Consider the following 22,855-nt stretch of genomic DNA (forward strand, 5'->3'; position numbering starts at 1 on the left):
TAAACTTCTTTTACTAATCTAAAATTGGAGCACAGTACAACAGGACACAGACAAAATGAAGAGATGAACTTAAGAAGCACAAGCCTGAACTTAACTTAAAGAAATGAAAAGAACATGAAATAAATAATAAATAGGCTTAAGTATAATTTTGGTGAACGCTTTTATTGCGAGTATAATAGTGGGATCACTACCATTACACTTAGTCAGGAGTAAGAACTGCTGCTGAAATCCTTTCTGTTTAGATGTATCAGACAATATGTTAACATTTACAGCAAGGACAACAACAATGGCAGAAAACACATTTTCTGCTTCAGGATTCAGATGAGGATGAAGTTGTATAGACGTCCTGATCATAAAATCTTGTGTCCTTCAGGCAACATCATGTAAAAAGCACAACGATCAAGTCGCCTACAGGAAAGTTCAATATTTACTCTCCAGTTTACCAGCAGCAGCCTCTCCATGCTTGTGTAGTTATGAAAGTGAATTTGGCTGTAGGCGAACAAAGAAGAAGTGTTTGCTTAGCCGCGAAATATTGTGCAACTAAAAGCTGGATCTCGAAATGATTACGTAAAAAAGCTGTGGTGTAGTGAAATCAACTTTAAACATTTGGGTTTGAGAAATACAGGTATTATGGTACTTGTGCATTACGGGTTCCACATTCAAAAAAATATATTTGATCATTTGTTTTTTGTAATCCTTATAGTCACTCGTTCCATTGGTTAGCCCTTTGTCCTGCTGATAAACTACCCCAGCTGGCCCTTTGCACATGTAGACAATCTCTTATCACTGCTCAAACAGCTAGGGGGGCTTACACTGTTCTCCAAGTCAGGCACTCAAAAGTTCTACCCAAATATTGTGTGTAGAGGTTTCATTGGATTTTAATGTCACAGTGACAAATGTCATTATGTCCAAGTTCAAAGTAAATTGTCACACAATCTGGGCTAAAGGCTGTCTTCACCGCTGACCAAAATAGCTGTGGAGCGTTTAAAGCTTAAAAAAACACACACATGTGACACTTTTGAAGCTGAGGCCACTGAGGGAAAGAACCTGTTGAAGGCACAGTGGCGAAAATGTGCTGTTCTACTGTCACTGGAAAATACTTCACATCTGACCATGACTCTACCGTATCAGCCAGGTCATGTCAGCCACGTTGTGACTTTGTATTGATCACATTATCTTTCTTTTCTTCTCTTCTTTTTCTTTTTGGAATATTAAATATGTAAGCTAACTAGCTTACATATTCCATCATCAAAGTGTCAGAAAAGTGCCTTCCCATCCATTTCCATTTTATGATGTAAGCAAATTATACTTTTATCTTTTCTTTTGTCTGTGAAAACCTCAATTTCTGTCAGTCAGTCAGTCCACAATTTAAGTCCAGATTGTATAACTCTATTATGTAACTGTAATATCTCAACATCTATTAGATAGATTATGTAAATGTGTCCAGACATCCATGGCTCATAGACAGTGAATCATTATAACTTTGGTGGTCCCGTGACTTTTGGTATAGCGCCAACATCTGGTCAAATGTTTCGTTTGTTGAATACTTTAGGACCAGATACCTAATGACATTTCCATCAGCTTCAGCTGTACATTGGTTCTTATTAAAACAAATTTAACATGCTAAACCATTGTGAACACTGTAAACATACCTGCTAAACATTTGCTTGTTAGCATAATTATTAGTCGTGTTTCCATTAAAGTGTAAAAGGTATTTTAGGAAAACTTTTGAAATATCGCAAAAAAGAAATGCAAATTAGGCAACTGGTTTTAAGCGAATAAACTATTATACACAAAGTGTCATCTGACGTTGTCTACGCATGGCTGTAATCTGCAAGTAAACACAGTAGCAAAAGAAGAGGTTGAGACCCCAAAACAAAAGAAGTCGCGTTGGCCATCTAACCGCATCTACGAGAGAAAAATTGAGAGGAGTCTACAGCAATTATAGGTTCACTTAGGCCCGTTTCAATTGTTCTTTCATGTCAGCTAATATTGGCCATTTTTTATGCTGTCCGAAATAGAAGACAAGTTAAAATAATATCCAGAAACACAGTGACAGCGGCAACCGCTGATAATTCATGTGCTTTAATTGTTTGCTACCTCAGAACTAATTCTGCAAATGCGTTGTCACTGCCCGATGGGAGTCGAGTGCGGATTTGAATCGCGCATGCTCAGATTTAAACTGTTGACGGCGTAACGTGTCATACTGAAATTTGTGAAATCCATGAAACAAACTTTTCTCATGACAAACAATAACAGAAGATGGAAATCATTTCAAAAACCTTTTAGCCATCTATGACTGTTTGAATGCTAACGTTAGCTCAAAACGCCATTCAAGTGAAAGCCTTTGTTTTGTTTGATTGCTATTTTTAAGCCGACAGTGAACAAACTTTGTTAAGTGGGTTGGTTTTTACTGTATTGAAATTACAGAAGTCTCTTATTAGCATTTCAAAGGCTACTTGTTGCAAATTGACAAATGCGCAACTCGCATCTTCACTTGACGCAAAGTGATGCCTGCTGCCACTTGACTCACGTCGTGCAGTGACAGCATTTTCAAATCCCATTTAGAACATTAAGTCTTTTCCCAAAAAGGCAAAAAACGCCATTTTCTTAGCACACTTCAGCTTTTCTGGTTGTGTACTTCAAAATGCGTATAATTTAGCATTTAGCTCAGAGCACCACTGAGCCTAAGTACAGCCTTACAGAGCAGCTAACATGGCTTGTTTGGACATCATTAGGTAACACAAAAGATTGTTTCTCTCTAAACTTTCTGTTGACATACAGCACAAAGTTTTCACCTAAAAGCACAACTATTGATCAATGACTCTTACACAATATTGAAACAGACACAGTAAAAGCTTTGACAGCGAAGGGATGTTTATTGACCCGGATAGCGTAGGTGGTCCTGATGAAAACACATAAAAGATGACAATCCAAATAGGAATTACGGTACTTAGCTTGCGCATGTGTGTGCATGCCTGTCTGTCTATGCGCTTGATAATGTCTAAGCAGACTCTGTAATTGCTGGAAGACACAGGCTGAGATATGAGCCTTTAAACTCAGGGGCCTAGTTTTAGCAAGCAGTGAGAAGGCATTTAAAAGTTGTGTAAGATAGTTTGGAATTTGAATCAGATTCCAAAAGTAAAATGCAAAGCTGTGTCAAGGTTATGAGGGCTTAAGGCATTCAGATAATATCAAAAGATATTCCTAATGTGCAATTTAAGTTCCCTTGATCCGCTCTGAATCTTTGTTATTTGGGTTTTCTACCTTTAAGAAAGCTTCAAAGGGAGAATCTGCAAAGCTGTGTAGGAGGAATCCAAGTGACTAATGTTTTCTTCCAGCAGATGGGCTGCCTCTTGCAGACCTGCCACATGTACAGGAAGTGATGCCATGGCAATGGAGCCTTGCGTAATGTGTGACGTGAGTTCATCCGCAGCTTGCATTAGCTTGTGCCTATTAAATATCCCTCCGGGTAGCCCCGGATAGCCTGCTGTCATTCATTGTACAACATGTCTAGTCCTTTACTTTAAAAGCATAATATGATGATGTCTCCCTTACATAGATAAGATACTATTTCTTGACTCTTGGTGCTTTTTGTTACTTTACTAAGATGTTTGACCTTAACTTAGTAGAGTGGTGCATTTGCAGAGTTTAACACTAAAAGTCTATATTCATATTCATCTGCTGAAGGAGGAAAGTTTCTCTGTGCTCAACTTAAATCTGAGTTAAAGACTAATTTGCAACTAATGTGGTCCAAAAGGCAACTTCATAAAAAGGAAATTTGAAGCCTCAAACACACACTGAGAATGGATTTTACAGTAAAGTAGAAGACATCTTGTGGCCAGTAGTTAAACTTTTGAAATAAAAAATAAATGCATATTCATAGATTCTGGATTTTTCATTGAAAAAAAATAGATGTATTTTTAAAATGTGACAAAAAGCCATTATTCTAAGCATTTTTATGTCTTTAAACCCCTCTTGAGGGGGATCTTTAAATACAGTTCTACAATTGTTCAACAAGTTGTAGAACTGCATGTTCTTGACTTTCCGGGACACATCTGACTCCCATAAGTAGCCTGACTGTTCTCTCTCAGTGGGCTTTGGCTTAGTGCCGTGGATCAGACATGCATTAATACACTCCACTGACCATCCTTTGTTGCCACTGGTAACTTAGGATAGTGATCTCTCTCAAAGCTACAGATAAAAAACCCTGGACTGAGCACAAGAGCGAAGTGTAGAGCTCTATGTGAGTGCATGTTGGTATGTGTGCGTCACTTGATCACATACGTTTGCAGCTTCTTGTTAGCACACACATTCAAGTTGCGATGCAACAAAAGAAACAGCTGACTTGTTCCTGACCAAACAGGAAGGGTGGGGTTGTATTGTTATTCTTTAGGTTCTTGTAAAAAGTGAAAAGAACAGCTCGGACAGGATGATGCAGATTAAAGATCGATGATTGCCACATTAATTTCTGTACAATGAGTTACCTGACTCAAATCAGGAAAAACAAGCCAGACTTAAACGGGAAAAAATAAGAATAGAAACACACCTTTGTGAATCAAGAAGGCATTATTAGCCAAGTTGTTTCCTGGAATGTTAAAGGGATAGTTGTGATATTTTTAAATGGATTTACACGATGTGCTTAACCATTGTCATTCAATTACATACAGTAGATGGAGGTCGGCACGACCCCAGTTTAGAAAAGCAGGCTGCTGTACCAACACCGCAGAAACTAACCAATGTACTGCTGTTGACGGGTGCAGCAGCAAAACATGTTTTACCACCTTAAAGAGGCTCAACTTATAAATCCCACATTGGTTTAGTGAACGCTTTATGTAGAATTTTTGACATCAGTTTTACCTCGCTCTGGGATTTGCTGGTCTTTGGTCGTGTTCAAAATATCTGAACTATCGCTTCAGCAGGTGATTGAGTGCAGCACTTTGCCTTAAAGACATGCTGGTGAATCGTGTTCCTTGACGTCCACAAACAGAGATGGACAGATGTTGTTTGTTGGCAATGACGGAGTCGATGACTCACTATTCCTGAACTGAATCTTTAATAAAGTGCCCTAACTACCAAAACTCTGCCCCATCCCGAGCTTGTGATTGGCCATTTGTCAGACTTTTATTTAGAAAAAGGGCCAACGGGGGTTGATGATTTACATTCCTCATTTTTGGGAAGTGACTGAAGTCACAAGTCTCAGTCTCAAGGCTCAGCGACTGCAGAGAGTGGGACACCAGCTCTCCCCCACCCAGCAACACCATTACCTTTACCTCTCACATGAGAAAACTGTCACATGGCTGCCTTGCCCTCTTATTTGCTTTACACCTGACTGACTTTGTTGATCAGGTGGAACTTCTTTTTCTTTGCTTATTTTGTTCAGACTCTTTGTTGTGAAGGGTTTCTGTTATTGTGTAAGAGCAGATTTACCCTGTTGCTCTCAGTTTAAATGTACGTTTAGAGCACACTGTTTGCAGTGTAGACAGAAGAGCTGGAATGTTCCAACTGTAAAACCCGTATTTACATTGAGTAAGCAGCTGCCAGTATAGGTTTAGCAATCCTCTTTATAATACTGCTGAGCGCAGTAACGCGAGGCCTGCATTAAGGTTTATCCAAATCCGTTCTTGACAACAGTGTCATATTAGCGCGACAAATCTGGTTCTAATTCAAGCATGCACTTTGACATCCAGAACGAGGGTTGATTTCCTACTGGTTTAGTATGAAAAAAGAAATGAAACTATGACAAGTTAAAAATTGTCACACATTTAGGGGCTAAATGATTGTTCAAATCGGATAATTGTCATGCTGCTCCAACAGAAGGACAAAGATTAAGGATTTCCAATCTGAGCCATGTTTGTTGTAGGCTGGACTGCAATCTTTTTTTCCCAGTGCCCTTGTTACTCATTGGTTTATTGTTGCAGTTGGATTTAAATTTGCATTTGAAACTGCTATAGAAACGGTTGCATTTTATTGAAAAACATATGGAGTTCAAATGATCTGCATGTCATCTTTGGACTCCTGCGTCCAGGGTATTGGCAAGCTCCAGTCTAATTGCACCCCTGTGATTTGACCTCACCTGGGAGCCTAGTCCTACCAGACTCTGGCCACTCTCCGTTGACAAGTGTTAACTTGAAGGCTCTGCCATAACCACTCATTCCCGTTAGGTTGTGACGTTGGCTTAGCATCGTTAGTGTTCACCTTAGCCTCCTTCACCACTAATGGAGCAAATTGGAAAATCTAATTTTTCCTGAACACCGTGGGGAGAAGGGCCACTACATGATGGCCACCAACAAATCTCAGCAAAGATTATACTCACTCAAAGGACCAAATGGCTTCTCTTGCATCTTTATCCGCCACAATTACTCCAACTCAAAACTAGCAAACAACCTCAACGTTATTGTTCTCAGCCACTGCTTCTGTTCCCTGATTGGCCACAAACACAGAAGTACTACTGAAGGAAAATTGAGCAGAAGTACATAGGATGGCGGAGCCAGGCTGATGTCCTGAATCACATGCTTAAAGGAACACTCCCCAATTTGTTGAAATAGCTCTTATCGCGGTCCCCCCTAGCTGTAGATAGGTGGGCCAATTTATTTTTTTGTCTCCGTGAATGCATTGTTTTAGTTAGGTGCCACACTGGCAGCTACGCTACTAGTTAGCTTAGCGTAGTGAATGGAATCCTATGTTGCCGGTTAGCATTTAGTGAATAAAAGTGAGTTAACAAGAAAACAACAACAACCTAATTACATTTTGTTATATTGCCCAGCCCTATAACAGTTTGTAACTTTTTCGCTTAAATCACTCTTTTGGCAATTTTGCAGAATGAACATTAATATTAAGGTAAATCTTGATTTTGTTACAGCAACCACCCGGATTTATATCTTCAGTTTATTGTTGATGATTTGAATATGGGTTCTTTCTTGAGTTTTAAAACAGCTTAAAGGAAATCTTATGGGTGCTTTTAAGGGAAATCGTCATCAAAATTTCCAGTGATAATAAAAAAAGTACTTTATTTTAGCATTGGACCAGAATTGTTGCAGGAATCTAGGATAAACAGGAAGGGAGTTTCCCTAAATGGGATTATAAGGATTTACTGTAGGCTGTGTGTAAATCTAATGCAGAAAACTCCTAAAGGGTGTAGATATCTCTTAACTTGGCAAGCTAATTTTCAATCAAAACATGTTTTATCTAAACAGTGGCTAGAAAAAACTGTAACTGGCTCTGCATTGCACCAAGTTGAAACAGAAAAGAGTTAATTGTCCCCAAATACACCCAAATCTACAGCCTGAAATCAAAAGACATGCAGAAATTTTTCAGTTTCAGCTCCACAGCTGTACGGCTGATTTAGTTTCTGCTGTGGTTTGCACCTCCGAGACAGGAAATGGTACATTTCTCACCACACTTCTTTAGAGAAGCTGAGGCGTATCTACGTCAAAGGCTGTTGCGGTTTTCTTCAACCTACCACAATAACAAAATGAAAGTACAATTATAATGAAATAGCTGAGTTGTCTGAGTTTTTCCCCTTCAATCTTGAAGTATTATTGACAACACTGCAGACCGTTATAGTAGAGTAGAACTGAACATTTACTTTCATGTCCCGGCAGTACAGGCATTACATCAACTTCTGTGTTATTCATGTATCACTCTGCACTGCACACTACACATTTTACATGTCTTAGGCATATCACAACAAATCTCTTCCAGATAATTTGCCGTCACGTAAGAGAATAGCTGCTGTGAAACATAATGGGTGATAGCAGTAATAAAAAGCTTTGTAAGCAGTGAACAGGAGATACAGCTAACAGAGACAGGCAGCCAGGCCCTGCAGAGTTCGGATCAATTACATCAGTGTTGCATCTAAAGAAAGCTGATTTAATCAGCTCATACAACAACAGGGGCTCATCCAATGGGTGGGTCATACCAATCACAGTCTTGGGAACCTAAAAGGGGCTACTATCTCTTTTGACATATAGAATGAAACCTCATTGTAATCAGAATAACTGCCGGAGGGAAAAGGTGTGTTTCCCACTCTGCCTACTCTCTTTACACCAGGCCAAAACACCAACGATACTTACGCTGACCTCTTTCTGATGGAAAGTAAAGAATCAAACTGTCTCAGGTTAGACTCCCAATTACATCAGAAGTGTAATACAAGCAGGCCTCCTCACAAAAGCAAGGTTGTGCTGGCACATGAAAGATAGGGCATGTAAACACTGTGTCTCCACACATGTGAAATCATTTCACAAATGAGGATTGGAGAGTTTAACAGATACCTGTGAACAGATTGTGCTTTGTATAATTGAGTTATGCATGTTGATCGCTCATATTAGAGAGTTTAAAATAATATTGATGAACCTGTTTTGTGAAAATACTCCTAATACCTTGAACCTTTGATTCCTCCTACTAAACGAAGAACATGGTAAACATTCAACAATCTAATGAACCCTCATTTGCATAGTTAAAACTCCAGATATCACTACCACTTATGGGGGTAATTCCATTAGTGATGTGATTTAAATTGTAAGACAATACATGGTTTTTTTTATGAGGCCTTTGTGTAAGCAGAGATATGTATGGGTGGTTAGAACATGTTTTCATTAGGGCAGCAACTAATAGTTATTTTCAATGTCCAATCACTTAAACCCGAGACATATCACACAAGAAAAGTCAAATTTGATTTAAAATGTTTGTAAAACAGCCTAGTTACATTGGAAAGATGTTGTAATGTTATGTAAGTTTTAATGGTCTCATTGTCACTATGTAAAAAGTCTGTTTTGTGGACCCCAGGTAGAATAGCTACTGAAACTAAACTTGAGACCCCCCATCACATGTGGAGACCCATTTTTGGTTCAGCCTCCAAATGTTTTTGAAATGTCAGGCAAAATAAATATTTTGTGTAATTTTTTTTCTCTCCATCAATCAATTGTGATAAAAGGTTTAGCCCACGACCTCATTCATTGCTTTGGTCTTAAAAATTGGGATGGGTGTTTTTCAGTGTTTTCCGAGGACAGCATGACATCTTTAAATTGCTGGTTCTGTGCAAACGCAAGTCCAAAATCCAAAGATATTTAGTCTATATGAAGCAGTATTTGAGAAGCTGGAACCAGCAAGTGTTCGGCTATTTTGCTTAAAGTACCTAAATCAGCAATTTTTCTGTAAAAACTGACAGACCTCTTTAAGCAGTTTCTAAAAGCAACAAAGTTCATGATTGAAACATGTAATGTCCTATTGACATTTACTTAAATCATCTATCACTTTCTTAAACATCCTTTCATGTGCATATTCATGCATGATGATTTTTTAAAAATATCTAAGAGTGTTGAACTAAACTGTTCTATTCTCCCTGTATAAAAGGTGCAATGACTAAAAGAGACAAGATGCAATGCAAAGTTTTTTAATGCAGTAGACTACATAGAGAGCGTCAACAAATTAGAAGAAAGCATTTTTACATGTGGATATACAAGGACTCCGAAGCAGAATACACAAATAAATAAGAACTTATTATTTAAGTGATCGGTCCCCATCCCTCCTATTAATTTACAGAAATACTGGATTCCACCCACGTCCTCTTTCAACAGTGAGTGACAGATTTGTAATTGATCTTAAAATCCTCTGAAGTAATTAAATGATTCCAAAATAAGCTATCATGAACTCCCATCTCCCACAAGTCAAGGTAGCATTGCCAATGGTACAGACCTGCTGTATTAAAGAGTATGTGCTTAACTTTGGCCAATATATGAGCAAACTCAGTGGTGTTCTATTACTATTATCTGTAGTTATGTAAAACTACACATTAGCTCATTATATTATAACTTATTGGGCTGGATGGTTGATTCAGACACTGATGAGCTGGGGGAAGAGTTCATTGGCAAACATGTCGTCCCAGGTGCTCTCTGAGCACAGGGAAGAGGAAATATCGCTGAAAGGAGAAGGGGACCCTTCGTATCCGGAGTCGCTGTAGGTGTCCGCAAGGCAAGCTTCATTATCCAGGCCGCTGAGGGCAGTTGAGGAGGCTCCAGAGAAAAAGTCATCCACCTGACTGTGGCTGTCACAGCTGGGGATGACCACTTCCTCTGGCTCGTCTTTGATGCACACGGTCTCCTCCTCGACTACCACCACGTCGGGGATGGGGACGCCAGCCTCGCCGATGGTCTCCTCTGTGTCGCTCTCCGAGTCGTTGCACTGCCCGCTGCTTACCTCCTCCACGGGCTTCGTGTAGATGTGGTCAAAGTGGATCAGTTCATTAAGGGCCTCCAGCTTAACTGATGGGGCCCCCAGAGTCGCAGGTGTGGTGGCAGGTACTGGGTCCCCCCCTCCGACCAACAGCACTTGCGGCTCCTGGCACTCCTGTTCACAAGACTTGAGGAAAAGCTCTGGGTCAAGGATGTCCAGAATGCCCAGGAGCAAATCAGACTAGTGAGTGGGGGGAGAAAAAAAACAACAGATTAGCCTAGTAAACCATGACCTGACTCTGGAGCTTTCTTAGAAAAGAGATTTAAATTCCTTCCCTCATCTTTTCATAAAGAAGGCAACATGTTTATTAGAAACTTACCTCATTGTCTGCAGTGTCAGAACCATCTGTATCCATTGAGAAGTCTTCAGATTTAGGGAGTGCTGGGCCTGCACCTGCTGCGGAGGCACACGTAGCCTGAGTGCTGCGGACTCAGAAGACCCGATCCCTAAACCTGTATCATTCCCAGTGGACAACAAAACCTGAACCTGAGATGTAGAGAAATGGACAAAGGGTCAATTAAAGTTCATCCACGCCAAAGACAATTACTACAAGCCAAAACACCGTGCTCTGCCTACGAGTCTGAATAACAATCCTACCTTCTCTTTCGAATCAAGGGTGTCCAACCCAAGTCTCTGTCTTAGTTCCTCATTTTCTGTCACTAGGCCACTTGATTTCTCCCGAAGTAGACGGTTTTCAATGTGAAGTTTCTGATTCTGCAGGACAGAAACGAACAGATGTTTGTACCTGAAACTTGCAACCGTTTATGGAGAAATGATGCATGAAGCAACACTAGAAATGTAACTGCACCAAATAAGGGTGTGGGGAGAGGGGTAAATGTAGAACAAGATGTTTTAATTGTACTTCAGATGACATATTGGTAGATGGAATGGCTGTTAAATTGGGTCCAGTATGCCCCAGCTACACCCCTGTTTCAAGATTATTTACCTCCAGCTCCAACTCTAGTACTTGCTGTTCCAGCTCTCCCATTTTTGCCTTCTTCCTGTCTCTGGCTGTCTGAGCTGCGACTCTGTTCTTGAGTTTCCTGAGGGGGGAAGACGGAGCAAAAAAAAAAAATTTCAACACATTCTTGCCATGATGTTGACAAAGCCCTCTGTCATGCATTGAGTTCCCAGTACTGCGCAATCACCGGCCATGTTCCTGCCACGCAGGCATATCAGGATATCAGTATCCTGCTCTGCAACAGCGGAGCCCAGGCCGGTCCGGACAGTCAAATCACTGAGATAGCAGTTTGACAAGCTAACGTTAGGTCAAAGTCCAACGTCGATGGAAATACGACATCTAACGTTATGTAAATTACCGCCTTCATGGGACAATTTTAAACAACGTAACGTCATATAACGAACGTGTATTATTAGGAGTTGCAGCATTTAGCAAATTTCGGTACGGTGCGATTTAAATGCCAAATGAGTTTGACGTTAATACAGAGATTAATATTTATGGGCGTGTCCCTGTAGTCGTCTCTTTAACAATGGCCGGGTTTACGCTTAATAATGTTTTAACCCAGATATTATTGTACAATAACGATATCTTTCTGTAACTAACCTGCGAAGTTGCTTTTCCTCCGGACTCAAGTGTGTGAGCCTCTGTCTTTTTCGAATGGGCGGCCCAGCAGAAGAGTTGGAGTCGGAATCCGACGACGCCGTGCTAGCCGATGACGGTAACACGACAGAGATGGCCCGGTTGAAGCCTGCCTGTGAGCCGCTAGAGGAGCCGGTCTGTTTGCCGGAAATCAGGAGCACTTTATGGGGCCCTCCGGTCCCTGTTGCTACCACCACCATGTTGATATATCCTAATGGGGTTGTTTGAAAAAATAATGGGGTATCCTTTTAAATTTGGTAGAAACCTTAAGGTTTCTCTGGTACCTGATCCCCGGCAATTCTCAACTGTTGAAGAAGATGGGCTGTGCCTGCGATGCTTTTCTACTATCGTGGGGACAGCTGATAGGCTCCAAGTGACTCTGACGCAATTTATTAACGCCCTGTGATTGGTCGCAGTGCTGATGTAATTTGCATTTGAAGTTTCACTATGCTGGCAAAGTAAAAATACCCAACGTTCCTTGTAAGTGTAGCCTAATTTCCCATCAAGACTTGGTGTCAATTTCTGTTTCAAGTCAACAGTATGTAATTCAGCCAACTAATTATATAATACATTTTATTGTAGCCTGTAGGACTTTCACTGTATTGATCATGGAGGTGCGATATTCATTTGCAGTTGCCTGTGTAAGCAAGCTCTCTGTCCAGTACAAACAAAAACCACCCAGTACTTTGGTTTTAAAAGTAGATGGTCAAATTAAGCTTTTAGAGTTTATATCTACTTATGTTAAGAACATAAATTCCCCAATAGATTAACAAGTCAGACTTTGTTTTAATATAGGAGATACTGTTTTTTTCTTTTTCTGTTTAAACCTCAGTTTCATGGTCCCACTATGCTGTTAGTTTGCATGCTTCCTGCTCTTGATCTTGTACATGAAGTTTCCTAATTCTTTTCTTTCAAGGAGTTTGGTTAAACACACAAAACAAGCTCTACCACTCTGATGGCTTTCCCTGAAGTGTTTATTCATAGTTCCGGTAAAGGAATGTTGAATTGTGGATTGTTTGTCTGTTTCTTGTCTGTCAAATAATTCCTTTGTCCATCTTTATTTCCTTGTTTGAAGGTTTTAACATCTTTGAGAACAACATTTGAAAAGCATCATTATGCTATTATAAGTATGCAATAGTTTGTATAGTTCAAAGATCAATTAACCTTAATGCAACAGAATCCTGTTACAGCGCCATAGATTATTGTTCAGTGTTTGAGTCATGATTCATTCATGCACAAATTATCAAAATTTTACATTTTGATTACGTTGTGATAAAAAAACTATGATCTCTAAAAATATAGTAAAATCACAATTTGCTACCGTTGTGTTTTACCTTGTGAGTTATATTTCAGAAGGTTATTTTTTGTTACATTTCAGCTCATATTCTTATAACACCAACCTCATGTGGATTAGACCTAAAGGGTTTGCAGTAAAACTGGTTTGCTTGGCACACAAAGAGTACCAGGGACACTGAACAAAAATAATGGCTCAGCTTTGAACACAACAAAAGGAAATGAATTACAGTTCACTACCATATAAAGAAATTGAACAAGCATTTTCACAAGTATGCTCTTTACCTAAAACTCCTATTTGTCCTCAAACAGGAATTTGCATTTCTATCAGGCCACCGTTATTTTTTACAGCTTTTAGCTGTTAGCTCCTGTCATGTTTCACCTCAGCGGGAGTAACTGCTACAGGAGCAAGAGCAAACACTGGCCTGTTTGAGGAACTTTACCGTCACTACAGAATCAACATCTGCGAAACTCAGAGCAGGCGTTTATGATGGTGTGTGTGTGTGTCTATGTCATAATGTAGTGTAGTATTAAAGAAATAGATAGGACTGGAATCCAGGATGTCCTTTTTCGACAGAAATATACCTTATACAGTGGGTAAATTAAAGTTTACACTAACATTAACTTCCCACAAGCCCTAAAACAAATAGGGAAATGTTTGTTCCTCTGAATATCCTAGTGAACATTTCCTATTTTCAAGTTTCTCTATGTCACTCAAGAGGGAATAATATCATACACCACCCATTTGCCATAAGGTGAAACGCAGTGTTATTTTTGACTTGCAAAGTGGGTTGGGGATCCCCCATCATGTATGAGACAAGTGTCACATTAGCCATCAGTAAAGGGACCTCATACATGTGTATTGCTCTCAAGTTATGTTAAACCCAGAATAGGCTAGAGGTGTAACAACTTAAAAGTATTCAAATCATTCTGCAAAATAGCCAAAGGGATTTTCATTTTGTGTGTCATACTCATGGGGTCATATTTCAGTCACACTAAAAAAAAATGACCCCAATGCGTTATCAGATATTAAGGAAACATGCTGAGTTGAAACACTATCTTTTCTGACAAAAATGCTAATGCCATTTTTTTGGCTTTTGAAATTTCCATTACGTGACAGAATTTCTTTTTTTTGTGTTTTGTCCTGTGTGTTGTTTTCAACTAGGCTACCCAGTTTGACAGCCAGGCCGAGTTGCCAGATATTCCTGTAAAAACGTAAACCCAGCACACTCCAACTGTAACGTTAGTAGCCTACAGCCATGAATACAGCAAACACACAAACAGGATCCACAGAGATAGATTCTACACGGCCTAAAAACCGGCATGTTTCTAAGGATGCCGAGTTGACTAATTTCCTCCTGAACAGGTAAGCATTAACTTCAAGCTATTTGATCATGGCTACAAAGGACGGACATTTTATTTTTATTTCAACATTTGTGTACTCACATTGAATTATATAGCTAGAATATCTGAGTTGGCTCACTCGCAAAAACAATTGAGACACAGCCAGTAAAGTTGTCCTGGCTAACGCCTCCATGCTAATCTTGCTAACGGCTAATGTTACCGTTAGCAACATTAGCCGTACCGTACTGTTTACAACGCATAGCCTGTTCAGTGGCCGCAGCCGACAACGGTGAGTTATTTCAAGCTAAGAGATGGAGGCTGTAAATCTGAAAGAGAGGACTGGGAGTTTGCAGTGTGTTTAGCAATCGTTGCCGTAATTCTAACCAATAAAGTGTGTGCAGTTGGGTGGAGAGAACAGCAAGGTAGTGTTATTTTTTAGCGCTTCCTACCGTAATTCTTAGCCGAAAAGTTTGTCTGTCAGTTGGTACAGAGCTCAGTGTGAGCATAGGCTTTATTGAGTGTCAATATAACCGGCATCTAACATTAGCTACTCCGCTGTGCCGTGGAGTAATGTCTGGCCATGTGAGACAATCGTCTAGCAACATTGTTGCGGATGCTGCGGTCTCAGACTGGCAACCTCTGTGAACTTCGAGTCTGAGGATGATGGGGCGGGGGAGACGACTCTATCCAGTATTTTGAATTTGTACTGCAGTAACTATCTAATCCTGTTTAAACCCCAAAATAGTCTGACACTTAACTGCCTGTAAAGTAGCAAATTGTTGTTTTTATATTTGGCTATTTGATGGATCAAAGAACCCAAAGCAAGCTAGATGTTTCTCCCAGTTTACAGTCTTTCTGCTAAGCTAAACTGACCATAGCTTTATATTTAATAAACAGAAGTGAGATTGGTTTGTCTTTTTATCCAACTCCCTGTCAGAAAGAAAATAAGCGTAAATCACAAAATGTCAAACTATTGCTTTGCATATCTCCTCTTTCTTTATATGCTAGAAATGGAATCCATTGACACAATTGTCTGAGAAATTACAAGGAAGCAGACATTGAATAGAATTGGCAAGAGTGTTTACTTATTGCATTTTAAGAGTAATGATATTTGATATTTTGCAACATGAGACCAGCTGACAAACATTATTTAGCCTTGGTTATACATCCTGGATTCAGATAATCTTCCTTGGAGGCTCTGAGAGGGACTGTGTGCACAGTCTGCCCTGTCTGCTAGACTCAGGCTCAACATGTACTTAGACACACACACACACACACACACACATACACGGCTCAACCAGTACTTAGACACACACGCACACACACACACACACAGAAATGGGGATCCTCCCTTAGCTCAAAGTTGGAGCCTGTGATTAAGGTGGGTGGATCCTCAAAACCACAATTCAAAATGGACCAATCCCAAAAGCATCAAAAAACATCTCAGGGCGTATAAAACCCATGTATTTCTTCTAGCTGACATAGCTGTGATGTAAGATATAACCAAGCCCTCTCAATTAAAACTGCACCCAGTGGTATTTAAACTGCTGTTCCAACTGTACGAGTTGATGAACCACTGAAAGAATTTTGGAAACATTATTTAAAGGCACAAAAGAATTGTTGGTGTTGCTTTAAGTGTTTTATGTTAATGGTTAGTTTTTTTTTCTGTAAATGACTTAATCATAGAAATTATAGATGGAAACTTTGGGACTGACTAGTAACGCTAAAAGAAGTTAGTTCTATGTAGGATAATTCTATTTATAATTTCTGTGGATTGAGTCCTGAAAATCTATATTATTTGTCTTTAAAAAAAAATAAATCTAATTATAGATAGCCGCATGTTGGCAGAACATCTTCAATATTGGCAGCTTCAGTTGGCGCCAGTAACATCCACTGTGTATCCTACACCTCACTCCACTGCATTCTTTCTTAGTTGTAACCTTGATCAAAATAACATCATTAGATTGCATCCTGTCTCGACTCCAGCACTCGTGTTGTAACTAAGAACAAAATGCTCTTTCTTGCTTTATTGGAGGCTGTTGTCAACCTACCATTTGTAGTTTTTTTTATTTTTGGCTTTTTTCTAGTGAAGGCCTGGTGTCTCCAGCGAATGCATGGTGTGCAGGGTAAATAGTAACGCCTGTGTGTGCTCACCGGGCGGGTACTGGTGTAAATGGTGTTGTTATGGGGCAAAGCCGGGCTGGATAATAGGGGTGAGAGCGGGGTCGCACCCTGGGACAGCATCCAGCTGCAGGGGGCGGCTGGTCGTTGTGTTTACATATACCTCCGCCCAATCGTACATCTTGCTCCCTACCCATGATCCACTGAGGTGTTTGTTTGGCCTTGAGGCTTGCAACTCCGCCCACCTCCTCTACATCTTCCTCTGTCACTTTTTTTTCAGTTTTTTTAATATCTTAATTTATCTGGAAATATACATTTTTCCATCCAATTGTTTACATAACAAGTCGTAGTTAATACTGCATAATTTCCAATTGATCAAAAGCAGTGCAACTTTTCAGTGCTGTGAAGGTGTGAATGCCTCTGCAGCCCTGCGAAAGCAGCACTGTTGACATTCTGTTGGGTCATCCCATCTTAACAATGAAGCGTAATGCTGCAGTTACTCATATATCTTTTTGATAGCACCACACCAGTTACCCTACAATCACTCGTCTCATTGCCTGAGTGTGTGAACGCATGTGCATGTGTGCCAGCCTAATTTACAGATTAGGTATCCACCACTTTGCATATCAAGTTCTTGTGTAAACGGGCAGCAAAACAGTAGTAGCATGTAAATGCCCTCGCTCTTGGATCACACATTCTCAATGAATCCATCCATCATACAGTTTGTCCGACAAATGACATTTCTGGGAAATAAAACAATCAAGCCAAATACATCTTTCAGTATAAATTGTGTTCCGTCCTCTCCGTAATTGTTTTAGGATCTCTGCGAGCACTTTGTCCGCCCAGATAAGCCGGGCTTTGTTGGTACAGAGAGCTGACATAGCACTCTTTTTGTTTGATGGGCCACATGTACTCAGCTGTCTCACTGTACTGGCAGACTAATGACAACATCAACAACAACAACACTATGTGCCAGCGACAACACTGTTATGTTCAGATACAGGAAGGCAAGATTGTGCAGGAGCCTAGTAATAACATGTTGATGCTGTTTACTGTTGACCGGGTCTTAATAGTTAAAGTGTGTTGATAGAAATTACCTTAAAAATATGTGTCTATTCTACATACACACAGGTCCGACTGACTGACTGACTGTTCATGAATTTGTCTCAAGTTGCACCAAAGAGGCACATTGAACTCACAGTGATGAATATGCTGTGCCAAAGGAAACAGATTACAAAAAAATGCACACAAAAAACAAGCAGTCATCATATGTGTTCATTTAACAGTAACATGCCTGATATGATCTTGACTTGGACAGATAGTCTCCACTATGATGCAACATTGATCTGATGCAACACAGAAGCAAGAGACAAAACCCTCCGGCCCTCAAAATGATGAAACCCACGTTAATCATCCCAACGTGCATCTTATTTCATGACATGTCACTTCCTCTTTCTCTTGTGAGTGTCAAACTCAGATATTCTACAACAAGAGGCCTCTTGATGCTCCCACTCAGGTTTTTGAAGCCTTACATCTACTGCCCGCCAGTCACGGGTCCTACTGCCCTCTGGTGTTTGAAACAGCAAGTTACTCACAATAACAACTCCCCTTTTGATATGAGCTGTTCGTTAAAGTTAAAGTCTTAATTCTTTGGTTGTATTCACAAATAAATCATACACAAAAGCAGAAAACTCAATCTTTTCTGAAGTTATATTTTTTTAAGTTAGTTGTTGATCTCACATTGAAACTTGTGAGAAAGTCTTGCTTGACCAACCCCTTATTTCTGCCGCCTTGTGGTGAATGGAAGAATATCTTCTCCACATACAAGTTAATCTAAGGTATAAAATCTGTTATCCCAGATCCCAGATTTGCATGTATTGTTACAGTTGGGCCAAACACTTCTGCCGTTAAATTTAAGTGAGCTTCTAAATGGAAGGTGAGGCGCCTCAGATCACAACACGACACAACAGCTTAACTTGTGCATTCCCTACACACCTCGCGCTGATGGCTCAAAGCTAAGAGCATAGCTGACCAAAACACACCTTTAACAGCTAAGACAAGACATTTTACAATAACCAGAGCCTAGAGGATACAGCTGAATTGTATGGCCTGAAACTACCAGCTTCAGCGGTATTACAGAAATATTTATTTCAGAATTTAGTGCCACTGTGACTCATATCTTGAAACAGCCAATAGCAGAAGTTGGCATCAGCAAACAATATGCGAGTTGATCGACACAAGGAGCTGTGACTTCAAACTGACTTCAGTGGATTTTACATAAATGTTGACCAAATCTTAGCTTTCCATGAAAGTCTTAATGGAAGTTCAGTTTAGTTCAGATTTTGGTATCACTTTACATAGTCTTGATTTTAGTAAATACTCAAGGAATGATTATCTTGGAGGAAAACATCATTGGTTGTTATTTATTAAGAGTTAAACACATGTTTTTTAAACTCTGCTGGTCTTGATCAGGATTGTGTGGGCAGGGGTTGATTTGATGTAACTGAAAAAGAAATCGGGGTTCATGTTGGACCTTGTCATTCATAGTAATAAAAAAAGCACAAAACTGTTCTTATTAATAGATTATCATTGCTGCTGACAAAATATTCTCACCCCGATCCGCCTCAACTCCAATCTCCATCAGCAGGAACGCAGCAGCAGAGGAAGATCATGTGATTTGATCAAAAGCTCTAAAACGGCATCTGAATAGACATATTTGTGGTGAGATTATTTTCCTAGATAGATAGATATAATTTATTAATGCCAAATTGGGAAATTACTCTGTTACTGCAGCAAGTTACAAGGACATACATACACATACTAGATCAAGGATGAACTTCATTAAACAACAAACAATCATAACTTGCTGTTAAAGGACATACAAATAAAAACAAGTCTTGCTGCAGTATTTCCGAGTCTTGGCCTAAATCGGAGTTGAAAATCTAGTGAACTATGTTTTTGAATATAGTAAAGCAGTAATTCAATGATCTGGTGCCTCATACAAAGATATGAGTCTCAAGGGAAATTGAATTTGCGTCCACCAGCTAAGTTTGGACTGAAGTCCCTTCGATGTCTCCTTCAACTGAATCCTGTGCTGTTGTGTGTGTACGTGTGTGAGTCTATGAGCACGTGTGTGTGCACCCATCACCTCAAAATAAGCAGAAAACCAAATAGGTCTTTCAGACATCTAAGAGACCCATTAGGGAAGATGATCAGTTTTCATCCATGGTAAACCACATTTCTCTCCCCGACCAGTTTTCCATTCATCCCTCACTCCGACCCCCATACTTACATCTCTACTGACACCCAACCACTGGGTGGCACATGTGGCAAAGTGTTGTACTATGTCTGCATGTCCTCTCACGCAAACCAAAGATCCCTTCTTTGAGACCAGCATGAGTGATGTGCAGACCAGCTTTTCATTTGGGGATTTGGTGCTCTGACGCATTGTTTTCCTCCTCGGGGTGATGATCTGTGCCTGCAGTCAGAAGCAATTAGGGAGCAATCGAACATTGTTGAATATGTTGAACCCCAGAGAGAGTGATTGGGGGGGGGGGGGGGGGGGGGGGGGGGGGGGGGGGGGGGGGGGGGGGGGGAGATCAGTGAAGATGAGAGAGTGAGTGGAGGTGTTACAAAGACAGAACAATAAGTGAGTGGGAAGCAGAGAGGCAGAACGTTTGGTAACTGCATTTTTTTGGCAGCCTCAAGTGGCAGCAAGAGATAAAACCTAATTTGTTTAATTGCCCATACACAAAAAAAAACTGTTCTTCTTACTGGTATTTAGTTTTTTTGGAAACAACTTTTAGTTTGGCAGTTTTGACAGCTCTTGGCAAGAAAGCATATTTCCCCCCAAATGTCAAACTATTTTAAACTATATTGCTGTTTTCTTCTCATGCATCAATATTTCCTGCCAGTGACCACAGAAACCATAATTTATGTTCCTGATACAAATTGATGTTCAGATAAAAATCTGACATTGTAAAATGGATGAAGTTACCACACATGAAAACAGGTTTGCTGTTGTCTATGTACTTGCGCGCGCGCGCACACACACACACACACACACACACACACACACACACACACACACACACACACACACACACACACACACACTCTGTCCTGAGGGTTTGGTATCTCTATCTTCTGTTTCCAGTCTTGTTTCCTCATGCACTTACCCGTCTCGTCGCCAGAGGCAAACCCTACTCACTCTCTTTGATCATTGGTGAGGACATAAGCCACTATAACCTGTTTTTCTCTTCTCTTTCTTTTTGATATATTGTTTTTATTTCTTCCATTTTATTCAGAATAAAGACCTAATGTTGTTTTTTTTACTTTTCTCCATTTGTAGAATAGACATTTTCTGCTCCTGTTAGGTGTAAGGGATGTCTTTTTTTCGCTAATGGAAGCTAACTAACTCTCCACATTTTTCTAAATCACTCTCTGTTTTGTTTTTTTGTCTTGTCGCTGTGTGTGTGTGCATGCAAGTGTGAGCACAGATTCCATCCATCCATCCATCCAGGCCTTTGAGAACATGTTCACGCCTGTGTGAGTGTATCAACATCATATCCCCCCCTATCCTACTCAACTTCTCAGAACAGATTATGAGCATTGGAGCTGACTGAAATGACTTTGAATTCTCCAAAGCCCCTAACCCCTGGGAACATACCTGTTCTTGCAAGCCTCAAACGTTCAGGTGCCTCATTTCAAAAGACCCCTCTCTTTCTCTCCATCGCTACTTTCCTCTCTCATTTTCACCCTCCCCCCTTACGGCTGCAACTTTAGCCCTCAACTGAACTAGAGAGCTATTGAAATACCTCCCCCTGGTCTAGTCTGCACTTCAAAGTCAACTTTCACCCTCAAGCCAGATCCGAAGGGGCGGTGTAACCAGGAAAGGGCCCATCCCCTGAATAGTTAGGACTTCAAAGTCTGTAACCATTAGTTATGAGCTGTTTTAAAAACATTTCTTTTTTTCTTTTTTTAAAGTAGCAGACTGATGCTATCGTTTGTCCAATGTAAAGTTGATACTTTAATTACCCTATAATTATCTGAACAAAACTTTTGTCAGGTAAGATAATTGTTTTTATAAAATATTGTTTAATTTACTTTGCAGATTCAGAGAAAAGAAAAGCAAATGCTTTGTGTCATTACATGAAGTGAAACTGGAGGAGTATGTTGTGATCGTAGACTGTATGAAATACGTTGTCAATGCATGATGGTGATAAAAACATAGATATAGGCCTATATTTATATAAAGCCTATACTAGGCTTTATGAAGGTTTGATTTTAGAGTTCTGGTGTGTAGCCTACATCCACACAACTACGTTTACATTTTCAAACGACATTTTTAAACAAAAACAATCTCCGTTCTCTCTACTTTTGAAAGTATTTTCTTCATTTTAACGATGTGTCTGACAAAGCGTATCACATGACCATTTGCATACACTGGGCATGCGAGTACCGGTGTAATAAGGAATCAGATTGTCTATGGCTACATTACAGTTGAAAATCATGGATGTTTAAGTTGAAAATATAAAATACAGAAAATACTTTGGAGAAAGAACAAAAATGGTAAAAAATAAGACCGGGGATTTATTTGCTTGGACCAACGACGAGGTGGAACTTAAAAGTATGCAAGCCTGCGTAACCCCACATTAACCAAGTAATGTTAGGTCATCATTTTCCAAAGGTCTCCGTTTCTGTCCATCCAGACTACAACTTTGCTACAACGCAACCCCAGAATTTTCAAACTTACATCAACCTGAAACAGCAATATCCAGCTAAAGTTTGCAAACGTTAGCTTATATAAGCCACCATAAACTACTAATAATGCAGATTGAGTATAGCTGTCGCAGCAAAACGTGTGAATGTCTTAAAATGAGTGTTTACAGTTGAACTTTTTATGTGTATGATTATGCCTTTCTAAAGTTACAAAGTCTTCAAATCTTTGAGTCCGTTGCGTTTAAGACAGACCATACCAGATCAAGGCTGGAATACCCTGCAGATATTGATTAGTATTTTATTGATTCCAGTGCTCGAATTACGTGGTAGCCAGAAGTAGCCGAGCTCCCATAGAGTGAGGACTGGCTCCCATGAAAGCAAAGTCAAAATTAAATAAATTATTTAAATGTTAAACATCACTTATTATCCGTTGACTGTGGGGTTTCTTACCATTAAAGACGTTAAATTAAAATATAAAATACTGGCTACTACGGGACGTAGACCTGAGCCTACCCTGCACTTCACCACCACACCACTAGGCAT

At 39.9% G+C, this 22,855-nt stretch overlaps 1 protein-coding gene and 1 long non-coding RNA gene across 2 annotated transcripts; both read right to left on the reverse strand.

Moving 5' to 3' along the window:
* Positions 1-9,378: 9,378 nt before the first annotated feature.
* On the reverse strand, positions 9,379-12,157 carry xbp1 (X-box binding protein 1). Its single transcript, XM_034872759.1, is given in 6 exon segments — positions 9,379-10,413; positions 10,553-10,636; positions 10,639-10,719; positions 10,831-10,947; positions 11,180-11,276; positions 11,798-12,157. Coding segments are annotated over 6 exon segments (1,194 nt in total). The 5' UTR covers positions 12,034-12,157; the 3' UTR covers positions 9,379-9,834.
* Positions 9,379-21,791, reverse strand: LOC117945326. The gene is made up of 3 exons (XR_004656774.1): positions 21,781-21,791; positions 17,499-17,503; positions 9,379-9,757 (listed from the first exon to the last, which is right to left on the reverse strand). It is a non-coding gene; the product is annotated as an uncharacterized LOC117945326 (long non-coding RNA).
* Between the last annotated feature and the right edge of the window lie 1,064 nt (positions 21,792-22,855).

The sequence above is a fragment of the Etheostoma cragini genome, chromosome 5 (assembly GCF_013103735.1).
Source record: "Etheostoma cragini isolate CJK2018 chromosome 5, CSU_Ecrag_1.0, whole genome shotgun sequence".
Classification (NCBI taxonomy): Eukaryota; Metazoa; Chordata; class Actinopteri; order Perciformes; family Percidae; genus Etheostoma; species Etheostoma cragini.